Below are 21597 nucleotides of genomic sequence, written 5' to 3'. Positions count from 1 at the left end.
CACCACAAATTTGGAACAAACTTCCAGAAAACTGTAAAACAGCTGAAACACTGGGTGCCTTTAAATCTCAACTTAAAACCCACCTGTTTAGAGTTGCTTATGGGTAAATTAGGGTTAGAGTGCGGGGTTTTGATGTCTTTGATGTTTGTCTATTTCTTACTGTTTATTCATTGTCACATGCTGTTTTTATTTTGTTTTTTAATTATGTAAAGCACCTTGAAATGCCTTGCTGCTGAAATGTGCTATACAAATAAAATTTGATTGATTGATTGATTGACTGTGCTGAGTCATAGTAACAGGTCTGTTTCCATGGTAACGCATGTGTGACTGAGCAGTCCAGTCCAGTCTAGTCTGTACTCACATGATGAGAGCCTCCCATTCAAAGAAGTTCTCCTCGTTAGCCGGACCTGCAGAACAAACAGAACCCTCATCAGGAACAGGTTCTGTTCTGAAGAAAACCGCCCAGAAGAACCAGCCCCACAGGGCTGAGTAAAAGCTTTCTTCACTCAAAGTGTGGCAGAAGGAGGCGGAGTCTCACCTGCAACGATCCCTTCAGGTGGGTTCAGAGTCAGCTCTGAAACACAGAGAAACCCGTCAGAAACAGCTGTTAAACAGAACCACTGGACCCCATCCGCACCGAATATCTGATCAGGTCTATATTCTCCTGATCTTTAGCTAAAAGTCTTCCTGTTCGATGTTTGTGGGTTTCAGTTTTTCAAAGTGACACAAACCGACCCTGTGGAGAAGGTTCTGGATCATAACGCTGACGAGCCGCACAGTGATCATAAAAGGTCTTATTCTGTCGTTATAAATACGGCTAGCTGCGCATAAATGAGGCCGAATCGCTCACATTACTGGGGTTTAAAACGCTTTTATTCATTGATGTGGCAAATTATAGCAGAAACGAAACAAAACCCTAAACTGTCGCATTTCGTTACGGAGTTTGGTGCACCGGAACTTCATCTGTCAGGTTAGCCTAGCTGCTAATGCTAACAGATTCCGGACTGGTTGGAACTTCCGTCCCGTTACTCACGTTTATATTCGGCCATGAGCCTTTTCAGCGCGGTGCCCGCCATCGTGTTTGGAGAAAAGGACGAAAAAAAAAACAAGGAAAAAAAATAAACAACAGCTCCGAGACACACAGCAACTACTTTCCTCCTGAGCATGCGCAGAAGGAGGTTCCAGGTGCGTAAGCGAGCAGCGCCCCCCGGTGACTCACCGCGGTACTACAACAGGGCTGCTGGGCATGCGCAGAAGGACTTTCCAGGTGGGCTGACCTCTGACCTTTCTCCTTCCTACATTAGTTAAACTTTATTAAGGCAAAAAATTATTGAAAACAGTTATTTTAGGTAAATAATAAATAAACTTAATAAAGAAATTAAGTTCAAATAATAAAATATATTAGTTTGTTCATAAATAAATAAACTTTAATTAATTTATTAAGAAAAATCCTGTTCTTTTCCTGTTCTCCCACAACTTTCCTTCAGAAAGTTCTGCCTGTTGTTGCATCTGATCTGATTCAAATCGTAAACGTCCCTCTCATCAGGTGTTTCCCCCAGGATTTAAAAACAGCAGTTATCAAACCACTGATAAAAAAGAACAATCTGGACAAATCCCAACTGCAGAATTATAGGCCAATCTCCAACCTTCCATTCATCAGCAAAATTATCATAAAAGCTGTGTTTCAACAGTTAAATGGCTTCCTAATGATGATCAGTCTGGTTTCTATGCTCACCACAGCATTGAGACGGCCCTCGTCAAAGAGTTCAATGATGTCCACATAAATACAGACTGTGGAAGAACCACAGTGCTGGTTCTGTTGGACCTCAGCGCAGCATTTGACACTGTTGACCATGACATATTATTGAAAATACTGGAGAGTTGGGTACGACTCTCGGGTCCAGTACTCGATTGGTTTGAATCTTACATAAAGAACAAGGTTTTCTTTGTTTGAATGGGTAACTTCTTATCGAAGCAGAAAGAAGTCACATATGGGGCACTCCAGGGTTCAGTCCTGTGACCGCTGTTATTTAATGTCTATATGCTCCCACGAGCTCAGGTTATAACAGGAAATAAGATTAGTTACCATAACTGAGCAGATGATACTCAGCTCTACATTACAACGTCACCAGGTGACTCTGAACCCATCCAATCACCAAACAGATGCTTAGAACAAATCAATGTGTGGATGTGCCAGAACCTTCTCCAGCTGAACAGAAACAAAACTCAAGTAATTATCTTTGGACCTAAAGAGGACTGATCCAGAGTCAGCACACAGCTCCAGTTATTCCAGCTAGAAACTATCAGGCCTGATATCTGGGTGTGGATGGACTCGGACCTGAACCTTCAGAGCCACATAAAGACAGTTACAAAGTCGGCCTTCTATCACCTGAAGAACATTTCCAGGATTAAAGGACTAACGTCCCAACAAGATCTAGAGAAACTCCTCCACGCATTTATCTTTAGTCGCACTGATTACTGCAACAGCGTCTTCACAGGTCTGCCTAAAAACTCAATCAGACAGCTGCAGCTGATCCAGAACGCTGCTGCTTGTGTTCTCACTAAAACCAGGAAGTTAGAGAACATCACCCCGGTTCTACAATCCTTCCACCGGCTCCCTGGAGCTCAGAGAGGAGACTAAAATACTTCTGCTAGTTTATAAATCACTGAATGGCTCAGCATCACAATCCATTAAAGATCTGCTGTTATTGGATCAACCCTCCAGAACACTCAGGTCTTCTGGTTCTGGTCTACTCTGCACCCCCAGAACCAGAACCAAACATGGAGAAGCAGCTTTCAGCTTCTATGCACCACAAATCTGGAACAAACTTCCAGAAGACTGCAAACCAGCTGAAACACTGAGTTCCTTTAAATCAAGGCTGAAAACCCACCTGTTTAAGTTCCTTTAGCACCATAATAAATGGATGTGTACTGGTTTCTCCATTGGTGACTGTATGTTGTTCTTTTTATGACTTTTTAATTTTGTGTTTTTATGATGTAAAGCACTTTGTTGTTGCTGAAATGTGCTATATAAATAAACTTGACTTCTTTTATTGTGTTCATAACATTTTATTCCAGTGATTAAAGAAACACTTGATGTTCAGATTTAATCATTTTAATCTTATTTTCAAAAACAGTCTGATATATTTTAATTTATTATTGATTTTATTCCAGTTTTGTCATCGGGTTCTGAACAGAACAATGAGCTGGGGAGGCACAAACAGAACTTTATCAACAATAATAATAATAATTTCAGCTGCAGCTTCTAGAATCTGATCAATCATCAATAAACAGGAAGGTTCTGATCAGTTCTGTGGTTCTAAAACTTTGGAACTCTTGGTTTGACGTTTTTATGTTTGATGAAACTTTCTGCTTCAGTTCTGACCAGAACCTCAGAACAGAACCAGGGGATACCAGCAGAACATTTAGTCTGAGCAGCTAGACAGATGTTTGTTAGAACACCTGGACCTGGACCTAGACCAGGACTGAGACCCAGACTGAGATCCAGACTGAGATCCAGACTTGGACCTGGACTGAGACCCAGACTGAGATCCAGACTTGGACCTGGACTGAGACCCAGACTGAGATCCAGACTTGGACCTGGACCTGGACTGAGACCTAGACTGAGATCCAGACTTGGACCTGGACCTGGACTGAGACCCAGACTGAGACCCAGACTGAGATCCAGACTTGGACCTGGACCTGGACTGAGACCCAGACTGAGACCCAGACTGAGATCCAGACTGAGATCCAGACTTGGACCTGGACTGAGTCTCAGACTGAGACTCAGACTTAGACTGGGTTCTGTCAGAACATTCAGTCCGAGCAGCTGGACAGATATTTGTTGAAGAACCTCAGACACCTGGACCTTGACCTGGACCTGGACCGGGACATGGATCCGGACTGACACCCGGACCCTTCAGATCAGGCGGTCCTGGTGCAGCCCAGCAGCTCCCTCAGGTGTCCGGACACAGCTCTCATGTTAAGGCCGTACACCACCGGGTTGAAGACGGTCGGAACCAGAACCAGGATGATGGAGGTGAGAACTGAGGCGGCGGGCTCACCGTCGGCCTGCAAGCGACGCTGCAGCACCTCCACTCCCGCGCATGCGCTGTAGTTGATGAAGACCAGCAGGTGCGGCAGGCAGGTGCGCAGCGCCTTGCTGCTGCAGGAGCGCGTGCGGCGCAGGCACACGGACAGGATGCTGCCGTACGAGAAGAGCACGAAGACGGAGGGCAGAAGTACGGTGGCCGAGGAGGTCAGTAGCGCGAAAGTCTCGCTGAGCAGGGCCGTGCGGCCGCCGCAGCTCAGCCGGATCAGGCTGTAAACGTCACAGAAGAGCCTGCTGATGCGTGCGCGGCACAGCGGCTGGCGCGCAGCTAGGAGCGTGGCTCCGCCCACCATGACGGCGGGCAGCAGCCAGCAGGACATCAGAAGCGCGGCTACCGCGCGCGGCGAGAGCAGCGCGGCGGCGCGCAGAGGGCGGCAGATGAACACGTACCGGTCAAAGGCCATGGCCGCGAGCAGCATGAAGGCGGAGGCGTCCAGCGAGTACACCACCCAGGCCTGACACGCGCACGCGGACAGGGTGACGCGCACTGCCTCGCCCCCCCACAGCAGTTCCCACAGCAGCCGCGGGTAGATGACGCCGCCGCCCAGCAGCGAGTTCAGCAGCAGCGCGGCCACGAACACAAACAGGGGCTGGTGCAGGCTCCGGCGCGTGCAGATTACCAGCAGCACGAGCCCGTCGCTGCACAGCACGAACAAGTAGGCAGAGAGGAAGATGAGGAAGAAGAGCAGCCGCAGCTCAGACAGCTGCTGCAGGCCGTCCAGCGTGACTGACGTCACGTTTACCTGGTCTGACGTCATCACAGGGGGTGCAGAGAGGAGGAAGAAGAACCTGAAAAAGAAGTGGTCAGAGGAAGACAAACAAGGACAGGACAACACAACAACAACAACAACAACAGCTGACTGCTGACAACAAGAACAGCTGATCAAAACCATCTGATTAACAACAGATTAATGTCTGATTGATAAGATCTGATCAAAAACACTAAAATATTGTTGTAAAATTTATCTCTGTATCACACTGAAAATAACAGAAGCTGATTAAAGAGCTTTAAGATTTAAACAAAAATAAACATTCCAGACATCATCAGAACATCTGAAGGAAATAAAACCCTGAGAAGATGAACCGTCAGCTGGGTGTCAGACTGCCGAGGAGAGAACATGAGTCTGCAGCAGAGGTTAAAACGTTCTGAAGACAGAACCTGTTCCACACATCAGGAGCAGCAAAAACAAACACCTTTATATCGAATTAATCACGTGTGATCCTAAACATCAAATACATCAGCTGACTGTAACATCTGATTATAAACATCTGATTAATAAGATCCAATAAGACGCCATCAGCTGCCTGCTGACACCAGGACCATCTCTTCAGAACATTAATATCAGTAAATCTCCTGCTGAGTTCCCATCATGTAAACAGCCAACATGAAACCATCTGAACGTTTGGTTCTGACTGAACCTTCAATGTGTTTCGCCCTGAGTCTGACCCAGAACCCCCAGAAGATCTGCTCCGGTCGGGTCTGAGCTGCTTTTATGAGGCGCTGTTCTCAGAGGAGCTCATTAGAGTCCAAACAACATCTTCATCATCTGAGGGAACAAACCGCAAAAGGTCCACGGTCCGAGGGTCTGACTGGTTCTGTTCCGCCCAGAAACAGTTCTGAGGTCCACGGTCCGAGGGTCTGACTGGTTCTGATCCGCCCAGAAACAGTTCTGAGGTCCACGGTCCGAGGGTCTGACGGGTTCTGATCCACCCAGAAACAGTTCTTTAAAGGATTCAGAACAAAAGCAGTGAAACACAGAAGGAGCGCTGAGAGCTGAATAACAGCTGAAGTTTGTGGAAGAAGCTAAAACGGAGAAACTAAAGTTAAAACAATCAGAACAGAAGCTAAAATGAGCAAAACAAAACAAAGCTTGATTAGAAAACAGCTGTGGGAAACCAAATCAGAGAACAGTTCAAAGCTAAAACTAACAAAGTGGTAGCTGAAAGCTAAAATGATCAGAACAGTAGCTGTTGGGTTCTAGCAGACAATGATTGGTTCAATCTGCTGGGTTCTAACAGAAACTAATGGGTTCTAACAGACTTTTTATATATTACCATTGTTTACATCTGTTTGCCCAGAACGTTGTTAGAACGTTGTGAATAATTTGTACAGTTTGACGTGTTTGTGATGCCTGGACGGGATTGGTGGAACACGCAGAACCACTTCCTGTTTCAGATGAATGTTTGGAGGAGGGAGAAAACTGAGGCGAGGGAAGAAGAATTGAAGATGAGCTGTAGCTGGCCCCAACACACTATCAGATGCTGGTGAGTTACGGATTAATTGAGGAACTTTAATGGTTCTACGACCCTGAAAACACCCCGATCATTAGCAGACCGTTCAGTTTGGCGACAGGTTTCAACCAATCAGGAGGGGTATTTGGTTGCGTGAACTCTGTAGAAGCTGCTGGTCTCAGCCTGAAGGCTTCATGATGAGACCAGCTGCAAACTTTACTCTTAAATTCTGAAAAGTCTTAACCAGAAATACACTCGAAGAACTTTCTGTGACCTGAGGAAGACGAGCAGTCAGCTCTTCCTCTAGACTTTCATCTCTGTGGGAGTAATCGTCTCAGGTCCACCCAAACTTTACTTTCTAATGAAGTGAAGAACTTCTGAATGTGGCCCGATCTGTGTCGGAACCCTCTGAGGAACAAGTCAAACAACACGAGGATGATGCAACAGCATCCATGATGGGTTTGTCCTGAGAGGACGGCCTAACGAGAGACCATTAACGAGCTGTTCTCAGGTGAGCTCATTAACTCAGACACACACTGACCAGCAGCCACCCATCAACACACACACCTGTCTGTGATAAACACACTGTAATCAGTAAGTCTGCTGTCACTTTGTTCTCCGTCAGCTGCTGATCAATAACTCGGACTGATCATCTGAACCCTCAGACTCAAACACTTCTGCAGCCCTGAGCTCCTTTATAAAATAAAAGTGCTTATGAATCAAATTAAAAACATGTTTCTGTAACCTGATCAATGTCCAGCAAGAAAAAATCCATGAAAATACTGAATCAGATTTGGTGTTCCTTAGGAAGGAGTTCTTGGTTTTATCCTTCCTGTATTCGACTTTAGCATCAAAACAGGTTTTCACACAAAGACATACAACCCAGACGTCTAGTTTTTTTCCAGGAGATTGTTGAGAACGTGACAAATCAAAGAAGAAGAAGAACTGAGGACAGAATATTGGAACATGAAGGGATGATAATAAGGATCACTTGGGGGTAACTCAATGAAATGGGCCATCAGTACTAATCTGTGGCTCTAAGACTCATCCATGTATCCTAAAAACGTCTGATCTGAGTCCAGGTGAGACAGAGAGTTCTGTGGGTCCAGGTCTTAGTTTCTGTCCCCCCATGGAGCTGAGAACTAAGACCAGATGGATCCGTTTGAACAAACAAACCTCTCTGGTCTCCATGTATGCAGATGATGCAGTTCTTTATGTTACATGTTCACGAGTTTCCTCTGGGTTTTAAACAATAAACACATCAATAAAAACATCAACACCATTTGTTCTGTGATCAAATTTATTTAGGGTCTGTGCACGTCGTTACCTGCAGTTCATCACACTCATAGATATTTATAAAAATCAGAAATAAATCTACATACATCTAATACAAAAACCAATCCAAGAGTGATCCACCTCTGCTTTAACAGGGGGGTGGGGGGTCGTGACCTTCAGGATGCTCAAATATTAATCATATATTTATGAATCTGTGCTTTAAATAAATCTAACAAAATACAATCTGCAAACCAACAAGCAACAAACACACAAACACACACCTGTGAGCTTAATAATAATCATAAAAATAGAAATAAAAGTTCTTTGGTGTCTGATTTCAAACTGAATCAGTTTTAAAGCGTTCAATAAAAACAAACAGCTGGAATGTGACAAAACTTCACAACATTTAAAGTTTCCATCAGAACAAAAATCTCTTTACTGTTAACTGACGGTTTGTGTCTAAAATAAAGGATTTACAAACTGAATGTTGTGCTAAATAAAACTGAATGCTCTTGTGTGGAAGTTCTGAGCTCTGAGATCAGTGTGATCAGTGGCGGTTAGAGCGGTGTTGAGTTCGGCTGCAGAGAAACGCCAAAGGACGAGTCAGATGATGTAGCTTTGATGCTAACGTTAGCAGACAATGATATGATGGAAAACACGGAGCTCAGCAGGAAGTGAATGAAATAAAACAAGTGTTTTAAACGTGGACGGATGGAAACTCTTCTGATAACATAAAAACACCAGAAATAAACTTTCAAATACACAAAGTGCATAAAAACCGCCAATCAAATGTGGAAAGTTTACCACTAACATCAGGAACACGAGCAGTTTCTGTCGATCCGGCTGAATGTGAAACTGAAGCCAGCAGACATCAGTGGATGGGTCAGAGCTACAAACGGCATCATTTCTAAATGTTCTGATCCACATGAGATCCGGTCTGACTCGGCAGAATAATCTATAATCAGAAAAGTGGAATCAGATGGAAGCAGTTCATCAAATCGTTATGTAAAACAAACTTTTCTGATTGGAGGAAAGTTAAAGACTGTCAGTTCTGGTTCCGACATGTTTGGACTGAGAACTGGTTCTAAAAAACAGACCGGAGGCAGCAGGACTGAAATGTCCCTCAGATTAACTCGGATTAACTCAGAGCGATGCGTTAAGGCACAGAGTGATGATTTTTGTTTCAACTTGTTACTAAAAACAGAAAAAGAAGCTCGGCTCCCTTTAAGGCACAGAATAAGGTTCTGCATTATTTAAAACCATAGAAGAAGAACACTATCGAACAGTGAGATGGCCTGTTTCTGCTTCTCTTCTTCTGTTGTCAGCATTTCCTCGTCTCGTATTAACAGCAAACGTGGTCAAACAGTGAACTTAAACATGTAAAAGTCGTTTTTGTGAGTTAAACGTTTGATTTTTCAGACTTTAGTGTTTCAGACGTGTTTATATCTGGCTTTAGGCGCATTGTGCTGCAGCTTCCACAAACTGACCAATCAGACATTAGGCTCCTGTCTCTTTAAGTAAAGGGGGCGGAGTTTGCTAAAGACAAGCTAAAAATCTCGTAGAGACACAAATATTTGATGCTTTTGAAATGTGAATTTTGTAAAGCTGCTTCAGTCGAGTCTAAAAAAGATCTCAGTTAAAACATTTACAGTTCTGAGTAAAAAAACTACAGCTCCCATGATGCTCTGGGAGCTGAACGTTTGATTGACATCAGATTTACTCAGGATTTTCTGTTCTCAGATATAAAGATGATCTGAACTGAAGATTAAGATATAATTTCATCTTTAACAGACTGGAGGAGGAACCTGATGGAGCTCAGTGAAGGTTCTGCCTAACATTACTCCACAGCGCCTCACCTGGTCTTACCTGGTCTCGCCTAGTCTTACCTGGCCTCACCTGGCTTCACTTGGCTTCACTTGGTCTCACCTGGTCTCACTTGGCTTCACCTGGTCTCACCTGGTCTCACTTGGCTTCACCTGGTCTCACCTGGTCTCACCTGGTCCAGAGGCCCCGGAACCATATTTACATTTGAAACAAACAGAAAATCCAAAGTATCTTGATAAACTAATCCAGCTTTGAGAAAGAACAGGATACCCAGGTGGGAGGAGCTTCTGACTCTCAGGCGTCAGGTGGGAGGAGCTTAAAACACAGCATGGTGCAGGGCTGAACAGGTTGATTTAATCTGAGGAAAAGATGAATGTTAGAATAAATTTATGGACTCTAACGTTCAGACTGGATTGTAATTTTAACGTGAAGGACCCGGCAGCATCGTTTACGTCCTGTTGGGTTCAGAAATCTGTTTTCTGCTCCAGCAGCTGTTCAGACGGCGCCGGGACACAAACTAAATGACCGTAAATTAAAACCCTGCAATAAAACCCTCGGAGCTGTGCACGTGCTCAGTGTGGTCTCCATCCAGGTGTGTGAAACTCCGCCCACCTGTTCCTTTCTTTAAAGGGTAAGTTTGTCTGTTAATGTGGTCCGGTGTGTCGCGTGGAGGAGCAGCAGGAGTCTTACTCCTCCTCCTCCTCCTCCTCCTCCTCCTCCCCGGCCATCACCTCCACCAGCAGCTCGGCCGTGCACGTCGCCTCTCCCAGACTGTTGACGGCCTTCACCGTGTACTTGGCGTCATCGTCACCTGAAACCTGCAGGTTCACATCAGAAAAACTCAGAAATTACTTTAAAATTTCTAATAATTTTTATAATAAAACTTTATTGTCCTCAGTCTGGCTGCTTTTATGAGAGGAAATTTGTTTTAAACTAATAGTGATTAAAATTAGATTTAACATTTTTATTTTCTGTAACTATCTGACGATCCCAGTTACAGAAAGATCAGGATTTTTAAAAAATAAAAATAAAGTTTAATTTAAACCTGTAATAAAACCAACAACAGAACAACTTTATTAGAAAATTATTCTTTTTTCTGATAAAATGTTAAAATAAAATGATGTGAACCAGGCTGAGAGTTGACCTCTGACCTCTGAAATGATCAGACTGCAGTTCCCGTCTTCATCGTAGTCGATCTGGAAGTGTCGGGTCTCCTTGATGGGCTGGTCGTCTTTGTACCAAACCACCTCCGGGTCCGGGTACCCTGCAGCAGAACCACAGAACCGCTTCATACTTAATGTCTTTTTACAGTCGGAACGTTTCAAACACTTCACCAAACATTAAAACATCTTTACAAGTTAGAGTGCCTTTTATAATTATTTCTACCTTAGAGTATTTAAAAATAAATTTACTGTAAAAAAAAAAAAAAAAAAAAAAAAAGAGTTAAATTATCTTGTGACGTTCTGGAGGACGTTCATGATCGCTCAGAAACACAAAGCTTCACTCAGGAGACAAACCTTTTTTAGTTTATTTTAATTTTTAAAGCACCGGCTGTTGATGATCGATTATCAGCTGATTTATCATCAGCTTTGTACCAAACCATCATCAGCTGATCGATCACCGACTGATTGATTCTCTGATGATCATCAGATACAGATCTGCTGGTGATCAATCAGCTGATTAATCATCAGCTGATAATCGATCATCAGCTGATCGATCAGCAGCTGATCTGTATCAGTACCTTCGATCTTGCAGTCGAAGCGGGCGGCGCTGCCCTCCACCACCTCCACGTCTTTGATGACGGAGCTGAAACTGGGCTTACACTCGGTCTTCTGCTCGTACTCTAAACACTCCAGGAACTGGTTGTCCTCTGAAGACACAACACGAGTTCCATGAGTTCTGCAGGACTGAGGGATGAACAGAACCTGGTTCAGAACCCCTTCCCGGGTGTCATACCTTCTGTGGGCGAGCCCTTCTTGGCGCTGACTCCAGCCATCATGGCCATGGATGAAAGTCTGCCGATGGCTCGAACAGCGTGACCCGTTTTCTTCCCCGGAGGAGTTAAGATCCAGAAACCAGAAGTTATTTTTGATGAAACCAACACTGAAGAATCACTAATGCTGATGAAAACCTTATACTGTTCTGCTGAGTCATGTTTTATGTTGGTTACCTGCCACTTCCTCCTCAGGATGTACTTCTTCATCCTCTCCTTGGAGAGTTTGGTGGTCTTCATGGTGTTGGTGTCCTGTTTGAGCCACGGATGTTCGTAACACTGAGCGCAGCTGAGCCGAGCCCTGAAGAGCCAACAGGTGATCACTCCACACATGTTCAGACTTCAAGCTTCAAATAAAACCCAACTTTAAACTTGTCACATGACTGAGGTCATGGACAGAGTGAAGGTTTGTGAAATAGAACCTGATCCAAGGATCAGGGTCACTTCCTGCTTACTTCATGTCCTTCTTCAGCAGGTTGGTGATGAAGTCTTTGGCGTTCTCAGAGATTTCATCAAAAGCTTCGTCCTCAAAGTCCCAGGTGGCAGAGGTGACGTTGGCCAGAGTCTCGTTGTCGTTGTCGCCCATGAAGGGGGAGAGACCGCTCAGCCTTAAAAGGAGGGAGGGAACCCAAACTCAGCTAAGCTCCAACCAGCTAGAACCCAACATGTTCTAAACTCACAGTATGTAGCAGATGACTCCTATACTCCACATGTCGGTGGGATAACTGATGGCTTCGTAGTTGATCACTTCTGGAGCAACGAACTCTGGAGTCCCAAACAAAACCTTCAGAGTTCCAGCATTTTCTGTCAGGAGGAGAACCGAAACCATCAAACCCCGCAGCTTCTAAACATCACTGATCAGTTAGGTAAAATAAAGGATGGAAACTGGTAAGAAAGGGGTTAGTTCCACTAACTGGATGGTTAGTTAGTGACTTACAGTGAAAAGTAAACACATCATCACATCAGTGAGTGGTCAGTTGAACCAAAGTAATCTAGTTACAGTATCCATATTAACACTGTAACATAAACTATATTAACACTGTAACATGAGCTATAATAACACTGTAATACATTGCAACTTTCCCACCCTTCAAACCAACACATACCCAGTAACAGAAACAAAACAATGAACACTATGTCATAAACGTCACAAGACTTAAAAAAAAAAATCTTACAATATTAGGCTTCATTTCTTCATGTTTTGACCAAAAAACTTTGTGAAACTGTGTGACAATGGCTGACAATGACCCCTTAGTTCCAGTGAGTAGTTAGTTAGTGGTTTGTAAGTTCTGGTTACTGGTTAATTGCTGGTTAGTTACAGTCAGGGGTTAGTTGTTCTGACAGTGAGTTACCTAGTCTTCTGGCAAGGCCGAAGTCGATAAGTTTGATCTTGGAGCCGGTCTTATTGACACACATGATGTTCTCAGGCTTGAGGTCGAGGTGGACGATGCCCTGTTTGTGGATGAAGTTGACGCCGTCGATGATCTGCAGCATGTATTTAATCACCTCCCGCTCAGTGAGCTCAAAGTCCTCATCAATGATCCGCTCAAACAGCTCCCCGCCTGAGATCCTGCACACATCAGAGCACTAACTGAGCAGAAGAACCCAACATCTGCTGTTCGGATGAATTCAACTTCAATTATTATTTCTCAATTATTTGAGAAAATAATTTACAAACAAATGGCCGCCCATCCTAAACCTAAGGGTTGTTGTTGTTCCTTTCTACTGTCTCTTCTTGTTTTTATCATGCCACCACAGATTTGCTAACATTCATTTCGTTGCAATTTTAGGGTGTTTTATCTCTTCATAGCTGCCTGAGCTCTAAAATTATGTCATTTTATTTATTATTTCATTATCTGCTCAGGATTTCCTCTCATAGTTAGGCAGAAAATGATTTCTGGTGTTTTCTGAGACAAATCAGTTTCTGTTTCCAAATGAAAGGGTTCCTAGATTATCAGCAGCTGAAGATTCTCATCACTCAACAGTTTTACCATCAGGTTTATGTTTTTAATAATCTTTAGGTTTTCTAACTGACTGCAGCAGCTGGATTCATCTGAACCTCCTGCAGATGAACAGCTGAGGTCTCTGCCAGGACCACCTACATCTCCAGGACCATGACGATGTCCGACTTGCCCTCAAAGGCGTCCACACACTGGACCAGTTTGGGGTGATGGAGGTTGTTCATGATGCTGATCTCCTGCCGGACGTTCTCCTTGTCCTTCGCTGAGTACGCCTTGATGAACTTTCCTGCCCAAACCTTTTTCGTAGCTTTCTCCACCAGCTTGAAGACCTGACCGAACTTCCCCCTGTGACACAAACAGCGTTTACGGTGCATTCACTGACCCCTGGGTTTAAACTGAGAGTGGGCGGAGCCTTACGTTCCCAGCCTCTCCTCCACGTCGTACAGCTCCTTCACCTTCATGTCGGTTCTGATGGTCACATCTCGGTACTCCGGGTCTTTGTCTGAGTCTGACAGAGGACACACGTTGTTCTGGGTTAACCTGGTTTGTTTTGTTGTGTTTGTTTGTTTGTAAACACAGGGGACACAGAGGTCTGTACCTTCATCTTCCTCCTCTGCCTCAGCGTCCTCCTGGTTTTCTGTCAGAGGAACCAAATAGCAGCACTGTTAGTCTTGTTAGTCGTTTTAGTTTGGCTCTGATGGTTAGAGTCCAGTTTAGTTTACAGGGTTCTGGTTCCGGATTAGGTAATAAGAGTTCTGGTTACAACAGAACACAGGTGTGTTTTCTAACTGGTCCAGACATCTACACCTGCAGAATCAAACCAATTTAATGAGTCTGATCCCAAAATTCTGCCATGTCCTCTGATTCAAACCTCCTCTGAGTGGGTTGTTCGGGACCTGTTCAGAACCTGTTCAGAACCTGTTCAGAACCTGTTCAGGACTTGTTCAGGACCTGTTCGGGACCTGTTCGGGACCTGTTCGGGACCTGTTCAGAACCTGTTCAGGACCTGTTCGGGACCTGTTCAGAACCTGATTTGATTAGATTCTGACATCAGCTTTAGTGCCTGGTCATTTAGGTCTGGTCATTTATTAAAAACAAACTTTGTTCTGTTAAAGAACAATACTCTGGTACCAGTCAGGGTTCTGTCCATCATCTCCTGATGGTTCAGAACTCTGCAGTTAGATTACCAGGTCATGCTGGTTGTTTTTGGATTTGTAGAAAGATTTTCTGTTCAACTTTCTCAGACTGGTTTGATGTGAGTAGAACCACCAGATCCTGATCCCTAGTAGGACCAAGGAGCTTGTAGGTGATTTCTGTAGGAAACCTTCTTCCCCACACACCAGTGAACATCCAGGGCTCAGTCACTGAGACAGTCGACTCATTTAAGTACTGGATGTTCACCTCAACAACAGACTGGACTGACAACACTAACCCTCGGTACAGGAAGGGCCAGAGTCGGCTGCACCTGCTGAGGAGACTGAGGGCCTTCAGGGCTCTGCTCTGCAGATTTTAGGTCACTGTGGTGGCTTCTGCAGTGTTCTGTGTCAGGGAGGGGACAGCATGAACAGAGACAGGATGATTAGGAGAGCTAGCTCTGTCCTGGGCTGTCCACTAGTGTCCCTCCGGAGGGTGGGGGACAGAAGGATGCTGGCTAAACTAACATCCATCATGGTGTCCATCATCCTCCACATCCTGTACAACCCTGAAGTCCCTGAGCAACTCCTGCAGAGTGCAAGAAGGAGGCCTACTGAAGGTCCTTCCTGCTCACAGCCATCAGAACAAATAACTGTGAGAATCTCATCACTTTACACTTTCTCCTCTGCTTTTATTTTACTTTCATGGACACCAGTCAAATCAATCACAGTATCAATTTGTGCAGTATATGTGCACATTTTTCTGTAAATAAACAGCTTGGGAATTCTTTTTATCTGTGAATATTTTCCTACACGTTGTCCTGTTGCTGCTGTAATATCTGAATTTGCCCATTGTGTGAAAAATAAAGTCTTATCTTTAGAACTTCAAATGTCCCTCAGGACATCCTGAATCTACTGATCTGGCCTGGTTCCTCCTGACCCACAAGATTCCCTGATGGATTCTGGTAAATGTTCCCATGTCACAGCTGGTGACAAAGAGATACTGGACCTCCTCCATTGGAACCCACTCTTTTCTAGAATACAGCATACAGAGAGTTTCTCCTGGTGTTCAGGTAAAGTTTTCTTACCGTTATCATCCACCAGTCCAATTGTTACAGGCTCAGACTCAGCGCTCGGTTCTCCAATACCATAGATGTTCTGTGCCCGAACACGAAACTTATACTGGCGCTCTGGAAGAAGGTTCTAGAAAACAAAGACCTACTGTCAAACGTCTGAAGGTGCAGTTTGACAGCTGAGGTGGTGGACAGAAACACACCTGGACATTGTAGGAGGTGCTGTTGCAGGACACCAGGTGTTTCCACTGTTTCTCTACAGACTCCCAGATTTCCAGGTGGTAGGACTGCACGGCGCTGCCTCCGTCGTAGGTTGGCCCGTACCATGATAGCGTCAGACTGGACCGCCGGATGTCTGAGGCTGCAGGAACCTTGGCTGGGGGGTCGGGTTTATCTGAGGAGGAGGGGGTCAGAGCAGAGAGCAACTCTCAGCACAACCCAACGCTGGTAGAGAAAAATGAAGCTGAAGCTGGATCAAAACAAGCACCACCCAGAGCCTGGCATCGCTCCTCCATGTAAACCAGTGGGGAAATATAAAAATACACCTGAAAATATATCAGAATAAAGTTCCTTAATGAAAGATTCTGAATCTCCCATCATCTCCAGTTCATAGGAGCACCAACAGATCTGAAGAATCTGGAGAAACCTCTGAGGTCAAAGGTCAAGGCTGGATGTTGGTGATCAGGTTCTGGTTCTGTTCTGCTCAGGAACACTTCCACAGATCATCGTCTATAAACACAGTTCACCGTGCCGTTCACAAATGCTGCTTAAAGCTCTATCAGGCAAAGAAGAAGCCAGATGTGAACAGATGATCCAAACCTGAAATTCGTTTTGGAAACTACATGTTTCAGGACTGTTGAACAGCTAGAATCCTCCACAGACAGAATGGGACAACATTCCCTCTAAAACCTCCAGATGTTTACAGACTGATGGTAGAAGAAGAGGAGATGCTGCACAGAGGGAAACATCTGGACCTACTGTTGCTGCCAGCAGAGTCAGAATGATCTGATTTTTTATCCTAAAAACGTTTCAGTTTCTCAGTTGAAACATCTTCCATGGTTCCTGTGTTCCACTGGGAACAAAATCTGTTTCCCAACTTTTCCAGAACTAAGGTTGTAGGCTTAGCTGTAATTAAACAGGTCATGTGACACCATGACGGTGTGCAGGAGGTAGGCGGAGCTTACAGCGTCTCATCCTGAGTGCGTAGCCTCAGTTTGTCCTGCAGGGGGCGCTACAGGATTTATCCAAACCTCTGTGGATTTAAAACCCTTTTTCTGTGGGTTTGTAGACTATAACGTTTATTTATTTTGTAATAACTCCGAACACACCTAAAGGTCCTGCAGAGGTCAGTCGTGCTGTGTGAGTCAGATGTTTCTTACCCACGATGGTGAGATTGAGGGCGGCCTGTCGGAGGCCGTAGGTGTTCCTCAGCTCGATGGTGTAGCAGCCGCAGTGCTCCTGCTGCCCGCTGCTGATGGTCAGTTTACTGCTGCTGTCGCTGCTCTGGATGGAGATGTCAGCTGAGCCCTCCTGGATCTGGACCACAGAGATGTTCCTTCAGCCCTGCTGCTCAGCCTGATCAGTAATCAACACCCCGCTCTGTGTGTGTGTGTGTGTCTCACTGGCTTCCTGAACTTCAGCCAGGTGCAGCTGATGGGCGGAGCTCCAGAGAACCTGCAGAGGATCTCCACCTTCTCTCCTGCCAGGATCTTCATGTCCTCAGGGAACTGCAGGATCTGAGGAGGCAGAGCTGCAGACAAGCACCGATAACCAATTAGAACTAAATTATGATTATTGATCAGTAAGGACACACAGAGGAGGTTTAAACCAGCAGATGTTCTCCTTCCTAATGAGAACATCATTAGTAGAACAGTGTTTGAGGAACCAATGTAAAGAAAGTTCAGGTGAGCTTCACCTTGTTTGGGCGGAGTCTTTGGAGTCGGCTTCTTTATCCTGGCTTCACCTGACGGAGAAACAGACAGCGCTGAGTCAAACAGTGTTCTAATGTTCTACATACAGAACGTCCTGATGTTCCACAGACAGAACGATCTGGTGTTCCACATACAGAACGTCCGGATGTTCCACATACACAACGTCCGGATGTTCCACAGACAGAACGATCTAATGTTCCACAGACAGAACGATCTAATGTTCCATATACAGAACGTCCTGATGTTCCACATACAGAACGTCCTGATGTTCCACAGATGGAAAGATCTGGTGTTCCACAGATGGCGCGATCTAATGTTCCACAGACAGAACGTCCTGATGTTCCACAGATGGAACGATCTGATGTTCCACAGACAGAACGTCCTGATGTTCCACAGACGGAACAATCTAATGTTCCACATACAGAACGTCCGGGTGTTCCACAGACGGAACGTCCGGATGTTCCACAGACGGAACGTCCGGATGTTCCACAGACGGAACGTCCGGATGTTCCACAGACAGAACGTCCTGATGTTCCACAGACGGAACGTTCTCCTGTTACCTACTTGGCACGGCTGAGATCAGCTGAATAAAGTTACTGATTAACTGTTCCCCACAGGAAGTTAAGTTCTTGAAGAACCGGACGTCAATGATAAAACCAGTGAAACTTTTTCATCTGAAACTCAGAGACCAACACACAGTTTGTAAAGGACAGAACGTTCTAACTGGACAGAACCTGGTGTGTCGGACCAGATAAAGTTCTGTTCTTGTGGTTCTTTTTCCTCGAGGTTAATGCCGTGAATAAAAGGTTTTCAGGTACTGTTCTGTGCTGGAACGTGGAGATGTCTGAGTTCCTCTGGGTTCTGAAGGTTTTGCAGTGCAGAGCGGAGCAGCAACCAGGACAGAACAGGAATGTTGGACAGGCGAGGAGCGTCTCTGATGACCATATATGGTCAGTCTATAAATAGTTCCTCCTGATGCAGGAAATCCTTCATGCAGTCTGATGTTTGTTCTGCAGGAGGAGGACAGATTCAATCTTAGGATGCTGTCAGGAGACGTTTGTCTCCTTTCGTCTCTCAGATCTGCTTTGAAACTATTTCTACTAAAAATGATTTCTGACTTTGAGAAGATGAAGAGCTGTGCTGGCTCTGCTCCAACACAGAGCAGCCGGTTCTCCTGTGCAGGTGTTCCTGTTAGAACGCAGGCCAGTTTCCTGATCCAAAGGTATTTCTGACCCACAGAGACCGGTCTAAGGCTCATCCTCCTGTGTTCATCATGACCTTTGACCTCTGCCCAACATGTACATTCTCGACTCTTTGCCTTTTTTAGTTCCTTCCACCAGAGACAGGATCTGAGGAGGACTGAAACTTATCAAACTAAGATGTTTCCTCAGTTAAATTTAACAGCGTTTTAGGAAATGACAAGATTCATTTCTGCATTTAGACATCAAACATGATGGAAGTCTTGTAATTTTCTGTACAATGATGAAAAGAACTGAAGTCAGATTATCCAGGTTTGAGTCTGAACCTTCAGGATCCTGAAGCCCAAACCACAGAGGAAAAGCCTCACAGTGCCTCGCCGCGGCGAGTCAGTTAACGTTTCTGAAACAAAGGCCACGCCGTGCTGAGGTCTAACACATCAGATTTAAGATATTAACTGAATATAATGTCAGCTTCGACAGGATTTCTCACCAGAATAATTCATCTCCAAACCAACGGATCAGCACATCATCTTTATTCCACTGATGTTCAGATGTTCCTCAACAATTGATCTGTCCATTTTTAAGCTTCTGAAACGGTGCTACAAGCAAACAAGAGAAGAAGAACTGTCCCAAAAAAGAATAGAAGAGCTGCTGCAGGATCCCGGAGGTCCAAGTGAGGAGCAATAAATATAAAAATGTATTTTTCAGAAGCAGCAGAACACTGTTGAGGAGCATCACCAGACGCCGTGACGGAGAACCTGATGTGGGGTCAGACATAAAAAGATGGAAGATTTTAACACCTGTCATTTGCTGCCTGTGTGTTTTGAACTTAAGCCCCGCCCACTTTTTTAAGACACCAGATAATGAATTACAGCTAAACAGTAAGAATTACAAGAATTAACAGAACAGTTAAAATAAAAATCTAAGGTGTAGTTTTCTACACCTTAGATTTAAACTTTTACCACAGGCCGCCTCTAGAGGGCGTTCAGCCTGGTTCGCCTTCAACTTCCATGTGACAACACTCTGTCTAGTCATATATCTAAAGCTCATATTCTGGTCCTTAAAATACAATCTGACTGGTCCTGTTAGGATTTTATGGCTTCACTTGAACATCAGGATTCAGGGACGGAGACACTTTGTCCATCTTTGGTTTAAAGATCCGTCTGGAACCCGATGGAGCAGCTGGACCGGTTCACCTCAGACTGGAGAATATTTAATATCAGACCCACGTGTCACCCTGCAGGTCTTTACTCTGATGATGGATGAAACCTGAAGTTCTTCAGAATCAGGAGGATTTGTGTCTGTCTACCTGAAGACTCTGATCACAGATAATAAATCTTAACGAGGTCCATCTCAGGCGGAGAAGGTCAACAGAAACCCGTTCTCTCTGAACAGTACTTCACAGCAGTGCTGTCATCACGCCCTAACTTTAGAGATTAATGTTCTTGCTTTAAAGAATCAGGAACATTTTCCTCTCTAACAGAACATGAAGACATTCCTCCTGCACTGAGGTAATATCTCCTGGATGCAGGTTTGGACCTGGTTCTGATCTGCAGAGTCTCTGTGAAAATGTTCTGATGGACTTGATTCGAACTGGAACCAAAGATGAAACAGTTTCTGCAGCACCCCCTGCTGGCCGGAGGACAATGGACAGAAACACCTCTCAGGTTGATCAACCAGGAGGAAAAAAACAAGGTTCTTCTGTTACAGAACAGAACAGAACGGAACAGAACTGAACGGAACAGAGCAGAATCATCCACGCTGTCAGATAAAAACCTGTCACGGTTTCTAAAAGGAGACTCAGGAGTTTAATCTGAGCGGAGGAATCAAACAGTGAAGCGGGTCGAGTCAGAAACCAGACCTTAAATGGAAGAGAAGGAGCAGAACCCAGTCCAGCCCCTGGACCCCCACTCCCTGGCTGCTGTCAGCTCTGATCTGTTGATGAGGCTCAGCCCAGGGTTCTGAAGGTCCAGTAAACCTCAGACTGGGCTTTCAAAGAACAGTTCAGGGTTTGGTGTCACAAACAGGTAAAACTGACCAAGTGAATCAGGACAAAAACAAGTCAATGTGAATGTGGGGCAGATGAAAACAGGAAATATAAATCACGGCTGAATCCAAGGATTTCTGCAGAAACAAACAGTTTGATGCTAAACTGCAGGTGGATAAAATTAAAGATGGCCGTTGAGTCTGACCACAGATGGCAGCTGCTGTATAAAAAGAAATCACTGATTTCTCAGGACCAATACGTCTGTCATGTTACCTGTGCCTGAAACAGCAAGGGTCAGACAGAGTTCAGGAAATAATTCTAACCGCCACACAGCTCTGCTCCGAGCACTCGTGAATATCTTCACGAGCTGCTGTGATCAAGGAGGACTAAAAACTAAACACAAACACTAATATCTCCTGTTTGCATCAACACCCCATCATTCACACAGCAGCCAAGCTGAATGCACCTCCAGCTGACCTCTGACCTTTCAGGTTCTGCTCTCAGCATTGTTCTGGTTCCTGACTGATAAATGATCCAAATGTTATCAGCAGTAAATCACACACACACACCTTCAACTTCTCCAGGTTACAGTCTGGGTTTTTCAAAACATTTGCAGAGATCATAGCAAGTACATAACAAATAAACAAACAAACAAACAATCAACAACTAAACCACCAACCAACCAAACGACCAACGCATGACTTCCTGTTCAGGTGTTTGTCAGAGCTGGTGGAGCAGGTGGAGCAGCTGCTGGTTTCTGACTGTGGACCAACATGTTGTCTCTCAGCAGGTGGAGCAGCTGCTGGTTTCTGACTGTGGACCAACATGTTGTCTCTCAGCAGGTGGAGCAGCTGCTGGTTTCTGACTGTGGACCAACA

General features: G+C 44.8%; 4 protein-coding genes across 6 annotated transcripts in view; all 4 read right to left on the bottom strand.

Annotated features, from left to right (window-relative positions):
- The window catches only part of ube2g2 (ubiquitin-conjugating enzyme E2G 2 (UBC7 homolog, yeast)), a 6322-nt gene extending 5134 nt beyond the window's left edge, over window positions 1–1188 (bottom strand). The window contains exons 1-3 of the mRNA XM_037976025.1: window positions 1034–1188; window positions 539–574; window positions 362–407 (exon numbers count right to left, since the gene is read on the bottom strand). Coding sequence (XP_037831953.1) covers window positions 362–407; window positions 539–574; window positions 1034–1166 — 215 coding nt within the window. The 5' untranslated portion in view covers window positions 1167–1188. The remainder of the gene's footprint in view (window positions 1–361; window positions 408–538; window positions 575–1033) is intronic.
- Window positions 1–21597, bottom strand: part of LOC112451394 (titin) — a gene marked incomplete at its 3' end in the record, with an annotated part of 470585 nt that overhangs the window by 88488 nt on the left and 360500 nt on the right. The window lies entirely within an intron of this gene.
- LOC108251558 (olfactory receptor 14J1-like) lies at window positions 3925–4869 on the bottom strand. Its single transcript, XM_017441908.3, has one exon. It carries the CDS (start codon window positions 4867–4869, stop codon window positions 3925–3927), a length of 945 nt encoding a protein of 314 aa, XP_017297397.2.
- The window catches only part of LOC108251559 (myosin light chain kinase, smooth muscle), a 42963-nt gene continuing 28991 nt past the window's right edge, over window positions 7626–21597 (bottom strand). For all 3 annotated transcript variants that reach the window (XM_037976010.1, XM_037976011.1, XM_037976012.1), the window contains 16 exons: window positions 17518–17565; window positions 17225–17352; window positions 16982–17138; window positions 15806–15996; window positions 15618–15732; window positions 13995–14033; window positions 13814–13904; window positions 13538–13741; window positions 12788–13005; window positions 12116–12239; window positions 11891–12043; window positions 11613–11736; window positions 11399–11489; window positions 11184–11312; window positions 10594–10706; window positions 7626–10260 (listed from right to left, as the gene is read on the bottom strand). In XM_037976010.1, coding sequence (XP_037831938.1) covers window positions 10129–10260; window positions 10594–10706; window positions 11184–11312; window positions 11399–11489; window positions 11613–11736; window positions 11891–12043; window positions 12116–12239; window positions 12788–13005; window positions 13538–13741; window positions 13814–13904; window positions 13995–14033; window positions 15618–15732; window positions 15806–15996; window positions 16982–17138; window positions 17225–17352; window positions 17518–17565 — 2057 coding nt within the window. In that variant the 3' untranslated portion in view covers window positions 7626–10128. The remainder of the gene's footprint in view (window positions 10261–10593; window positions 10707–11183; window positions 11313–11398; window positions 11490–11612; window positions 11737–11890; window positions 12044–12115; window positions 12240–12787; window positions 13006–13537; window positions 13742–13813; window positions 13905–13994; window positions 14034–15617; window positions 15733–15805; window positions 15997–16981; window positions 17139–17224; window positions 17353–17517; window positions 17566–21597) is intronic.

Source organism: Kryptolebias marmoratus, linkage group LG6 (genome assembly GCF_001649575.2).
Source record: "Kryptolebias marmoratus isolate JLee-2015 linkage group LG6, ASM164957v2, whole genome shotgun sequence".
Lineage (NCBI taxonomy): Eukaryota > Metazoa > Chordata > Actinopteri > Cyprinodontiformes > Rivulidae > Kryptolebias > Kryptolebias marmoratus.
This window is presented reverse-complemented; position numbering and strand designations above follow the sequence as displayed.

What these genes read in the sequence shown, in the direction of transcription:
- LOC108251558 (XM_017441908.3), bottom strand. Translation starts at nt 4,869, where the DNA reads ATGACGTCAGACCAGGTAAACGTGACGTCAGTCACGCTGGACGGCCTG.